The sequence below is a fragment of the Camelus dromedarius genome, chromosome 3, assembly GCF_036321535.1.
Source record: "Camelus dromedarius isolate mCamDro1 chromosome 3, mCamDro1.pat, whole genome shotgun sequence".
NCBI classification, from domain to species: domain Eukaryota; kingdom Metazoa; phylum Chordata; class Mammalia; order Artiodactyla; family Camelidae; genus Camelus; species Camelus dromedarius.
In genome coordinates, this window is record NC_087438.1 from 97,430,417 (window position 1) to 97,442,887 (window position 12,471).

The window sequence follows — 12,471 nt, forward strand, 5'->3', positions numbered from 1 at the left end:
ATCTACACAAACTCTTTCAGAACACAGAGGAGGGAACTCTTTCCAATTTATTTCATGAAGCCAGAATAACCTTGATATGAAAACTTGACAAAGATATTTCAAGAAAAGAAAATTATAAACCCCTATCCCTTGTGAACACAGATGCAAAAATTTGATTACTCTTTGATATAGCAATTTCATTTATAGGAATTTATTCAAAAAATCCTTCTTAGAGTTGTACAAATATTAACTACATGATATTCACTCTGGCAATATTTTTAATGGTAAAAATTGGAAACAACTTAAATGTCCCCTAAAATGTGAATAGTTAATTATGTAGGGTATATTTATATGATAGACTATGTAGCCATTAAAATATGGGAGAAATATGTATTGACACAGGCAGATTCACCATGTATTATTTTAAAAGTAAATTACCAAAAATTTTCAGGTGCTCTCACCACACACGAAAAAGTGAGAGATGGATATATTACTTTTCTTGACTGTAATAATCATATCACTGTGTTCACATATATCAAATCACCATGTTATACACCTTACATACATTTTTTTTTGAAAGATAGATTACCAAGTAGTATTATGGCATGATCCTACATTTTCAAAGAAAAATATATACTTATATGTAAGGGAAAAAGATGTAAGGATATGAACCAAATGTCAAAAATGGTTAAACATTGGATGATGAGAGTATGGTTGACTTTTTCTTTTGTGTATATATATATATTTTTTTTTTTACTGAAATATAGTCAGTTTACAATGTGTCAATTTCTGGTGTATAGTATAATGCTTCAGTCATATATGAGCATACATATACTCATTTTCATATTCTTTTTCACCATAGGTTACTATGAGATATCAAATATAGTTCCCTGTGCTATACAGTATGAACTTATTGTTTATCTATTTTATATATATTAGTTAGTATCTGCCAATCTTGAACTCCCAGTTTATCCCTTCCCATCCGCTTCCCCCCTTGGTAACCATAAGTTTGTTTTCTATGTCTGTGAGTCTGTTCCTGTTTTGTAAATAAGTTCACTTGTCTTTTTTTTAGATTCCACATGTAAGTGATAGCATATGGTATTTTTCTTTCTCTTTCTGGCTTACTTCACTTAGAATAACAATCTCCAGGTCCATCCATGTTGCTGCAAATGGCATTATTTTATTATTTGTTATGGCTGAGTAGTTTTCCATTATATAAATATACCACAGCTTCTTTATCCAGTCATTGTTGATGGACATTTAGGTTGTTTCCAATGTCTTGGCTATTGTAAATAGCACTGCTATGAACTTTAGGGTGCATGTATCTTTTTGAATTAAGGTTCCCTCTGGATATATGCCCAGAAAGTGGGATAGTTGGATCATATGGTGAGTCTATTTTTAGTCTTTTGAGGAATCTCCATATTGTTTTCTGGTTAAATTTTCTTTCCTTCCTTTTGCTTATCTGAATTTCTTGCAACAAATATATACTGCTTTGTAAGACAAAGAAATTAACGTTGAAGAAAAAAAAGTTTTAATCTGACCAACGGGCACTTTCATACTTCTCTCATCACAGTTCTTATGAAGTAAAGGTTTAGGGCTGTGGAATCTTATGTGTCACCTCCAACCTAAAACATACACACCCTGGCAACCGGATACAGCGTTTCCCTCCTTTGACTTTGACACACTGGGTGCGTGGTTGCCCAACCTATTGGTCCAACCTCTGCTCAGTAGGTGAGGCCGTACTAGTTTTGCGGCTGACCTATTGGGTGACTTTCGTCAAGATCCTTTCCTTAGGGGCTCCAGTTTCTCCTCTCTTAATTCAGGAGTTAGAATCGATGATCTTCAAGGCCCCTTCCATACAGAGGAAAAAACACAGATTTAGAATCAGAAAACCTTGGGGTGAACTTGATAATGTAGGTTATCACTTCCCAGGAAAATATTCCTTACTATTCTTCCATGTGTCTCCAGCCAGATAAAAAGCATCTCCCAGCCTTGGCCTTATAAAACCAATGAGCCTTTTATCTCACTGGTTCTGGTGCAGGGCTCGACACTGAGTAGTTGCTTAGTGAAATAGCTTTTTGCCTCTATCGTTTAAAAACAACCCCGGATTAGATTTTCTAGGCTTGCTTCTGATGGTGATCTGAACCACAAAGTTGGTTTTAATTACTAGAGTACACACCGTGCAAGTTTTTTTCTGAGGTAATTGGCACATTGCTTGTTTGTAACAATTCAACAAGCAGAGCACCTCTTCTATGACTGACACGCTAGTGGCTGAGAGACATTCAAGTTGTCGTCCACCTGGGCCTTGGTCAAAAAGACCATCTCAGGGCTGCCTGTGGCTTGCTTTGAGTATGCACGTTCCTGCAGGTGCCCAGGTTGCTACCACGCGGCTTCCACAGATGAATTTGAAAGACTCTCGACTTCAGCTAAGTGCCAGCTTTGGCAATGCGGAGATGCGTGACCTTGGACAAGTCCTTTCCTCCTTCAAGAACGTTGCAATGGACCTAAGTGCTCTTCCAGGGCACTATGCTATGGAGACGGCCAAGTTATAGGAAAACATTCGCCTTTAAACGTTTATTGATCTCAGATAACACGCGTACGGGGGACCACAGGAAAGTGACTCAAGATCACAGCGCTCAAGCCTCCACGAGACCCGCCACAGTTCTCGCGAGATCTACTCGTAGAGCTTCGAGGCGTCATCCTCTCGGCGGCCGAGGCGGCGGCGGCGACGGCGACGGCGACGGCGCGTAAGATACCCACAGGGGCGGCCCGTATCCCTCCGCCGCCGGCGCGGCCCTGCCCTCCCTACCCTGGCCCGCCAATCCCGGCTCTCCCGACCTGCCCCTCGGCCTGGGCCCACCCCGCACTCCGGCGGCCCCACCCCGGCGGCGCCGCCCGCCCGCGCGTTCCTCCGTCCACCTGCAGCAGGCAGTCCCTCTGGCTGCCCGACCTAGAGGCGCCGGCCGAGCCCCAGGCCTGGGCTCTTGCTCCCCGGCGGAGGGATCCGCGGCGGCTGAGGAGGCGGCGCTGAGCCTAAGAGGAAGGGGCAGCTACGGCGGCGGTGGCGGCGGTGGCGGTGGCGGCTCGGGCGGCACCGCATAAAGGGGCCGCCGCCGGGTGATGCGGTGACCGCTGCGGCAGGCTCAGGAGCCAAGTGGGCCCCGGCCCTCAGTCGGTCCCGCCGGATCCGCTCTCCGAACTCTCCATCTTCTCCGGCCGATCCGCTATCACCGAGGCGGCCTCGTGCCCCCTCGCCCCTTCCCCGTCCCTCCCCTGTCCCCGTCCCCGCCCCGGGGGCCGCCGCCACCCGTCTCCCACGATGGCTCTGAAGAGAATCCATAAGGTAAGCGGCCAGAGGTCGGCTGTGGGTTCGGGCTGCTGGGCGGGTCAGCTGAGCAGGCTGCGGCCTGCACTTCCCGCCGTCGCCTGCGCCGGGCTAGTAGCCTTTTCGGACCTGGCTGCCGGCGATGGCCTGGCCCGGCGGCCTTCACACCTTACTCCCAGTGATGGCGCCGGTGGAGGCCCCGGCGCGCCGCCCGCGCTTAGGTCGGGGGTGCGCTCGCCAGCTCGGCGTTCCTTCTCGGCCTCCTTTCTGGGCCCCGTGTGGTATGGAGTCCCAGGGCCTCTCCCTGGCCTGGGACTGCTGCGCTAGAGGGCCATTGTCCGGCTGTGCCAGGAGGGGGTGCTGGGGCTGGGGCGTTGGGCGGCACCATCGACGGAGGTCGAAAGGGCTTGCCCCATCACTGCCCGTCCCACCCCACCCCCGGTACCCCTAGCAGCCCAGACTCCTTTCACAGAACATCTGAGCTTGAGGTGCATATCTCAGGCAGACGGAGAAAGCCTTTTTGTCCAATTCTGAAGTCTTTCTTTTGAGTTCACTTGCCCCTTAGCGGCCGCATACTAAGATCCACTATACTCGTCCAGAAACTGTGAGAGTAGGAAGTTCAGAAGGAAAGAAAAGAAAAGAAAAAAACCCAAAATACGACTTTTATGAGGGAGGAGCGAACTAGAGGGAGAAGCGTTTTATTCCTTAAGGTTGTCAAATGCAGTCAGAAACTAACAAGTTTGTCGGAATGGATTTAATAGAAAAGGTGTTAAATTGTCAAGGGGTAAAGGTAGAAACCTGAACATTGAAAACCACTGGAGAGAATGACACAAAGTTTCCTTTTGCAGTCTTCACAAATGGATTTTAACGCTTAAATTAGGTGATATGTTCGGGGAGATCCTTTTAATTTAGAAGAGGTTTTGCTTGGTATTTCCGTTAGACAGGATTTCTTTACCCTTTAACATGAGGGTTATTCGTTTAGTTGTTTTTACGGAGGTTTTCCTAACACTGCTTCTAGAGTATGGGCTTGGCTTAAAGTTTAGGGGTTTTTTCCCCCTTCCTTCTAATACTGTAATCTCTTAGTGCCTCTCACTGTCAGGTTTCTTTCTTAGAGGTGAGGAAGTGCCACTGGTGATTTTTGTTTGGTATTTCACTTGGCTACTTGGAGAGGCTGTATTAAACCTATAGCCACTTAGTAAGAAGTAGATCGTGGGATTATCCATCCTGAAGGATGGGATGGAGATGCAGGGGGAAGAGAACCAATTTTCACCTTGCCTTAAACTCAGCGAAAATGCAGATTTGGACAGTTTAAACACCTCAGCTCAGCATTTGGTCCTCATTTCATTCATTATCAAAGATCTTTAATGTGGAATTAATCCCAGTGGTTACTGTAAATTAGGTTATTTCCTCACCAACTTCTTTTTACTTTGATTTCTATCAAATGAAGAAGGACAGACTTTAGACAGAGTAAATCTTGTACTAAAATGAAGCAGGTCATTTGTTAAAAGAAGCTTGAACTTTAAGCAAAGGTGTCTTAACCATTTAAGGGGTGGGAACACACTGGGGAAAGGTCATCCAAGTAAATACATATATATGCATATTTAAGGCTTTAAGGAGTTACTGGGTTTTTAAAGACTCATTGAGAAGTTATGAATTTGAGATTATATGGTAGAAGATTGTGCTCTTATTTTTAAAACCTTAAGGAGAGTAGGTATAATGTATGATAATTTACAGATCAAGAAACGTAGCCTTTAATCTCTACTCTGATTTATATGTGTGTTATGGAGGTTTTTTCAGAGAAGAAAATAGCACTCAAAATACACTTTGTAATCTTGTAATACACTTGCCCCCAATAATATGATTTCTTTTGAGTTACTACATATTCTCTAGATTTTCTCTAAAAGATGCCCTTATAAAATTAAAAAAAAATTTTATTTTGGGGGGAGGTAATTAGGTTTGTTTATTTTTAAATGGAAGTCCTGGGGATTGAACCCAGGACCTCGTGCATACTAAGCACGTGCTCTACCACTAAGCTACACCCTCCCCACTTGATGCCCTTATAAAGATTTTAATAAGGAAAATCAAATGTAGACAAATAATAATTTGAACTTTTAAAACTCAGTATTAACCTTTTTTACCTAGTTTATAACCTGAAGTCCTCATCAGAGTATGGCTCAACCTCTGAAACTTCTAGGGATTAGAAAAATAAAATTTATTTTTGGTATACGTACTAGTCAGTAAGATTGTGAAAAGAAAATGGAGATGGAGATTCTTTTTTTTTGCAAACTTTTTGTACAACACCAGTTTTAAATTGAATGCAAACTTACCTACATATGGATAAGACCAGTCCTCTCTCACCCTCAGCTCTAGTAATGTATCTGTAATGGATCTCCAAAAGACAGTCTTATCTTATATAGTTGGTCTTGGTCTCGAACCTTCCCAGTTACCAATCTCTGAAAAAATAGTTCTGCTTAAATGCCTCTCAACTTCAGATATCATGAACTACTCCATCTGGGTTCTAATAAAATTTTTCTAAGAGCAAATATTTGACATGTGGCATATTTAGGAATTCATTGTATTGTTTCTTTGACAGGATTTTAAAGGACTGTGAATCTGATAGTCCTTTAAATTCCATGTCTTTTTTGGGAAGATCTTTTGATGCACTTTATTTTGATAAATACTTTAAGGTCACCTGACTTTACTTTAACAGAGTGTACCAAAGAGGTTTCATTTTGAACATCCAGTATAGTTCTGTGCAGGGATAGGGACCCTTTGGGATTGTTTGTATCTACACCAAATGGCCCCAGGCGTCTATATTTTGAAATTTTCTGCTAACATTATAGGTTTTCAGCTTTGATTTTGATGCTTTGAGTGTCTGCTTCTAGCAGCACCACCCCCAGCCCTTTTCCAGTTGGCTGCATCTCATCTGTTGTGGGCTGGGAAACCAGATCACTGAGCTTATTAAAATTATGTCTAAAATAAGATCCAGTAGGCTCTGAGTGAAGAGGGCTTCATGTGTTCTGTGAACTGTGTGGTCTCTTTGACTGATCAGACCTTTTTTACTTGTTTCCTGTTTTGCTTCTTTACTTCTGTTATACAGATGCAAGAGGCTTTTTGGTGCTCTTAGAGTGCCATAATACTGAATGAAATACAAAGTTAATTTCTTTATTTTGAGGAAGAGTCAGAGGCTGAATATCTTGATTCTTTGAGAAGGTGAAGACAGACAAAAGTCAGGATATTAAAAGCTCTTAACAATAATAGTGCCTTATACATTTTAATGGTGTCCTGCTGGTTATAGTTAACATTTAGTATAATAGCTTTAATGCCAGGGTCACCACTTGAGTTACTGTATTTCTGTTGTTAAAGATTCTTAAGGCCCCTGAAAAGACCAGTCAGTCAGTCAGTAAATAGATAATTTTCATTAAAATAAAGATTTCAAACTCTGATGGCTGTAAAGGCCAGGCAGATGACCAAAGTGAGCGAAGATAATTGGAGGAAACTAGAAATTGCATGTGCTATTAGAGGAGGGCAGCTGCTGTTCAGCTCCCTCCAAATTTTGCTGCTGCCAGAATCTGTGCCCAAAGTTGCCAGATCTTCCTTTTTTTTTTTTTTTAAAGAGGAAGCCACAAATCCAGATTTTTGGCAGCCAATTCAAATTAAAAACAACAAAACCAAAAGACATGACCACATTTTTTGTTAGTTTGGTAGGCACCAGTTTGATACGTGAATTAAAAATAACAAAGATTGAGGTTTTGGTTGCTTGAGTAAGTAACCAGGATTGTAAGGATTAAATCATTTAAACCATACTTTCTGTCTTTTTAAATGTTTCATAGTATTGCTTTGTGTAGTTGGGCATGATTAAGTAGTTTTTTTGTAAACTTCTAATTAACTTATTTGGTGAGGTTTTGTATGGTTATGTGTCAGACGTAGGGAAAGCTAATTTAGTAGATACATTGATCCCACGGTAGAAGTTTGCATCTTATACTTAACTTTATTATGATCTGTTTCATGTTATGAATCATCTTTCTGTAGACTACAGACTTTCAACATGTCTAAGATTGGGAGTTACCAAAGAATAAAAGATTATTTTAAAATACTGTACTGTAAGTGTGATACCATATATTACATTAATATTATCAGAGGTAAGGATCGAGTGAACTCCAGTCAAAATGGTGAAACAAATTAGCACATAGTCTTGTGGAATATTCAGAACTTTAATGTAATAAACGGTTGACAGAAGACAACTGAATTAGTTTTATCTTGGAAAGCAGACATACCTTCTTACTCCAAGAGATAAGCTTCTTGAAATCTCTGGGAAGGTTTTTTTTCTTTCTTTAGAAAATGAGTATTTGCTTTACAAAGGTTCATTGATTGAGAAACTTTTTTTGGCTCTTCTGGGTTGCTATTTAAATGTAATTTGAACTGCCATCATTAACTAAATAAATCTAGATTTTCTTTAAGGTCTCCCAGTATGTATGACTGTACCATTGACTGACAAAGAGGAATTTTGACAAAGTCCAATTCTGGATATTTTAGTCCAGAGAGAGAAGGCTGCTAAAATCTCCAAGGCAGTTCCCAGGATAGGAATACCTGACTCATGCCTGATGCTGCCAGCAACCTCTGCAGCTTCATTCCAGAAATGCAGGAGCACGCTTGTTTTTTCCATAGAAATAAAGTTTTGGTGTTTAGGTTCCCAGGCTAACCTTAAACATCATACTAAACTATGACATAGGAAAATAAAAGTGCCATTTGTTCTTTTGTCTACAAAGTCAAGTGAGATTTCAGATAATAGAATCATAAAATGTTAGCAGTGCATCACATCTCGGAGCTGCTGTCTGAAGAGACCATGTGACTTAGTGGGGATTGATCAAGCACCTGAATTTCTTGATGGTACCCAGTCTGTTTTCTGGCAGGTCTTGTACTCTTGTATAGTTGTTAGATATGTAAATCAAGAGGATGCAATTTTCTCTTTTGTTCAAACAATTGGGTATTTAAATTATGTCCTAGAACCAGAAGATCTTTTCCTCAACATCTCGTTTTATTGTTTGAGAGATGTCTATGAACTCCCTTAAAACTATGCAGATTTTAGAGGGGTGGGAATAGCTCAGTGGTAGAGTGCATGCTTAGCATGCACAGGGTCCTGGATTCAATCTCCTGTACCTTCATTAAAATAAAAAAAAATATGCAAATTTTGGATGTTCTGTCCCTATATCTTTCCTCAGAGTCAAATGGATTTTTAAATCTTGCCAAAAGATTAAGAATCACTGTCCTACCTCCTTAAACACTGTTGTAATCTCAGTAGGTGACCCAGTTACCTATTCCATAGAGAAAATAGAAATCTTACCCATGAATTCTTTCAAATTTCCTGGAGGCCTTTCAAAGCAAAAATGAAAAACCAAACCCCACAGCTATCATCTTTAGAGTACTCACTGTGTATCAAAACTACTGAATCTTCTGAATAACCCTATGAGAATTCTGTTCTCCCCAGGTTAGATGAGAAAATGGAGACTTGGAGAAGTAAACAAACTTGCCTATGATTATATGGCTATGATAGGAATAGCCAGAATTCAGATGCATGCAGTCTTGACTGTGGAGCCAGACATTGCTTCAAATATACTTTAGTCGTTGCTTTTCCCTCTTGTCACTGAAGAAGCTATAATTTTCCCTTTGTCAAACTAACTTTTGCTTTTCATCCTATTCTTTCTTTCTGCCAGCTCCTTGCTTACTAGTAATTGTCCCTGATCTCCTAGTTCCAGTCTCTTCTCAGACTCCCTTCAGCATCCAAACTGATCCAAGACTTCCCCTGATCCTAATAAAAAGCCCCAAAACTTTTAAACTCTCCTCCCCAACTAAAGCTAATTCCTTCCTCTTCTTTATCCTTCCCATCTCTGGTATTTCAGTGCTAAAATTCTTGACAGAATATCCTATTCACTGTGGGACTGATCAGTAAGGCAGTAAGATCACCGATGATTACTTAATTGCCAAATTCAATGTATACCTTAGTTTTTATTTAACTTTTGTAACAGTTAATGTGATTATTACTCACTTGCCTTAGCTTCTGATAAACTCTCCTTCCCTGTATCTAGTATTTCCTATCTTTATTAGAACACTTTTCAAACTAGTATTATTGATGAATACAAACAAGAGTTACAAAATAATGCACACTTGGATTAAAACTGACAGCACGGGGCAGGGAGGGGAGGGTATAGCTCAGTGCTAGAGTGCATGCTTAGCATGCACAAGGTCCTGGGTTCAATCCCCAGTACCTCCATTAAAAATAAATAAACAAATCTAATCCCCCTCCCCCCCCAGAATTGACAGCACAAATGGCCCACATAAATTAATAAACATAAATAATCAAAATTTAGTATCACAAACATAATATTAGGAAAATTACTTAAAAACAAAATATATTAAGGTGAAACATTCATCGTCATTTTCCTGTAAAGTAACAAACACTTAAAGAATATTATTTTAGCAAAAAGGATCCTCATCAGGTGCTGCCTTAGATGTGTTACTCTATATTGTTCCCATTATAGTATAATGCAAAAATTTGTTTCAAACAGGTGCATTGCAGCAAAAGAGAATACAAAAAGCGTATTTTGCAATATTCATGCAGTTAGTCTATTACCAACATTATTAATTGTCTCATGGACAGATAGATCACTTAATTTAAAAAAAGTTGTCTATGCTTTGCTCATGTTCAAAAATAATCTGATTTAGGGAGCTTAAGAATCAAAAGACTTTCACTGACAGATGACTGGATAAAGAAGATGTGTGTATGTACACACACAGACAGACAGACACAGACATACACATACATGACAGAATACTACTCAGCCATAAAAAATAATAAAATAATGCCATTTGTACAACATGGATGGATCTGAAGATCATAATCTTGAAGATTGTCATTCTAAGTGAAGTAACCCCTTTAAAAAGAGAAAGAAAAATACCATATGATATTGCTTATATGTGGAATCTGAAAAAAAAAATGGGCACAAATGAACTTATTTGCAAAACAGAAACAGACTCACAAACATAGAGAACAGACTCATGGTTACCAGGGGGTAATGGGGATTGGAAATGAAAATTGGGAGTTTGAAATTTGCACCTCTGGGGGAGTGATGGAAATGTTAGGTATCTTGATTGTGGTGGTGGTTTCGTAGGTATATACCACTATCAAAATTCATCAGATTGTACATCTGAAATATGGATAGTTTGCTGTACAGAAATTATACCACAGTAAAGTTGTTCTTAAAATTTGAAAAATATCGAAGAACTTCGCTTTTCATTTAAAACTTACGTATTTTAGCTCTAAGTCTGTTGGGAATGCACTAGTATATTAGAAATATTTACCACATAGTAAGCTTTGATTAAATAACTTCTCAAATATATATTGAATTATGATAAGAAACAGGATAGATCATTGAAGTCAAATAGATAATACCCATGGTTAAATGCTGTTTGTGTATCAGAGTATGGCCATAATTTGCTTTGTGGTGTGTAAGCTTTTTTGAGGCAAATTATTGCTTTAAATTTGTGGAAATATGTAGTATTTCTTTAAAATATGTACTAAAAATAGATAAAATTTAGGATAAAAATAGTACTATATTTTTCTAATACTTATTAGTATCATGAGAAATACTACTATAATTGAAACAGTTCTGATTGATCTTTCTCAGAATTATTTTTCTAGTCTTTGTACTTTTCCTTATACAGACTATGTCTTCTCACCCAACCTCCTCCTTCTTCTGAATTCTTTATTCATCCTTGAGATCCAACAGAAACTGATTCTCTGTGAAGCATACCCCAGGCATGCAGACAGTAGGGTTCTGCTATAGAACTATTTCTTAGTATGTAGACATGATTGATTATTACCCTCTTTAGACTGAGCTCTCCTGGGCAAAGTCCGTGTCTTATTTGTTATGTTTCCAGCACCTTATGCATATTAGGCATTCAGTTTTTGCCAGCAACATTTAGCACATGCCAAGAGCAAATGGTAGGGTAGAAAAAAATGGTAGGATTTTGGACCAACATGTTTACTGAGTGTATTCTAACCCTATGGCCTTAGGCAAGTTACTTCACTGATTTTCTTTGTCTTGGTTTCCTTATCTATAGAATGGGGATAGTGTCACATACCCTACCCCTCTAGGGGGGGATGAGTAGAAAGAAAATACGGACCACATAGAAGATAGTTTTTAATATTACCACTGTGGCTTAGCTGCCCAGTAATGTTGACCCATGGAACTGGTAGAATCTTGAAATCTTAGGTGTTGCTGCTAAGTGTCAGTTTAGCATTCCACTTCATTGCTGCCCCAACCAAGAAAAGAAAAGAGGAAAAAACAAACACCCTGATGTTGTAAAAGTAATGTTTTACAATATTCCTAAATGGAAAAAGGGACTGAATTCTAAGTTTTTTCTTCAGCAAACTTCAAACTATTGTTTTTGTCTGTTTAGTTTTTTAGTGGGGGGAGGCAGTTAGGTTTATTTTTATTTTATTTATTTATTCATTTAATGGAGGTACTAAGGATTGAACCTAGGATCTCGTGCATGCTAAGCATGCATTCTACTACTGAGCTATACCCTCCCCCCCAGACTATTGTTATCTTAATATTTTTCCAATACTTGTGATATTTTTATAAGCCTTTAAGTAAAAACAATTCTCTTAACATTATCTTATAATAGAAATATCTGCTGTTGCTCTTTGAACATGTCCCTCCATCACTTGTAGAGCATCATCCAATATATGTGCTAGGACTTCTTTGCCAACTTTTTAAGGGTGTGTAACAGATAAAAAATTTGAAATCAAAGTTGAATTTTACAGAAGCCACAATGATATCAGTTTGAAAATAGGGTTCTTAAAATAATAGTATATTAATGACAGTGAGTGATTTTCTTTGATTAAATGTCCTCTTATTTATGCTATCCATATTAGTTTCATAGTGCTGCTGTAATAAATTACCAAAAACAAAGTGGCTTATAACAATAAATCTATTATTTCACAATTCTGGAGTTAAAAGTCCAGCAGGGCCATACTCCCGCTGGAGATATATGGGAGAATCCTTCCTTGCCTCTTCCAGCTTCTGGTAACAGCATTCCTCGGTTTCCTTAGTTTGTGGCCTTATCACTTCACTTTTTGTCTTCATATTCACACCATCTTCTGT

The 12,471-nt window shown here is 39.3% G+C and overlaps 1 protein-coding gene and 1 non-coding gene across 2 annotated transcripts in view; one reads left to right on the forward strand and one right to left on the reverse strand.

The window, feature by feature from the left end:
* The first annotated feature begins 2,771 nt into the window (after window positions 1-2,771).
* Window positions 2,772-12,471, forward strand: part of UBE2D2 (ubiquitin conjugating enzyme E2 D2) — a 46,442-nt gene continuing 36,742 nt past the window's right edge. The window contains exon 1 of the mRNA XM_010990736.3: window positions 2,772-3,322. Within this exon, the coding sequence (XP_010989038.2) occupies window positions 3,299-3,322 (24 nt within the window). The 5' untranslated portion in view covers window positions 2,772-3,298. The remainder of the gene's footprint in view (window positions 3,323-12,471) is intronic.
* TRNAT-AGU (transfer RNA threonine (anticodon AGU)) lies at window positions 5,276-5,348 on the reverse strand. Its single transcript has one exon. It is a non-coding gene; the product is annotated as a tRNA-Thr (tRNA).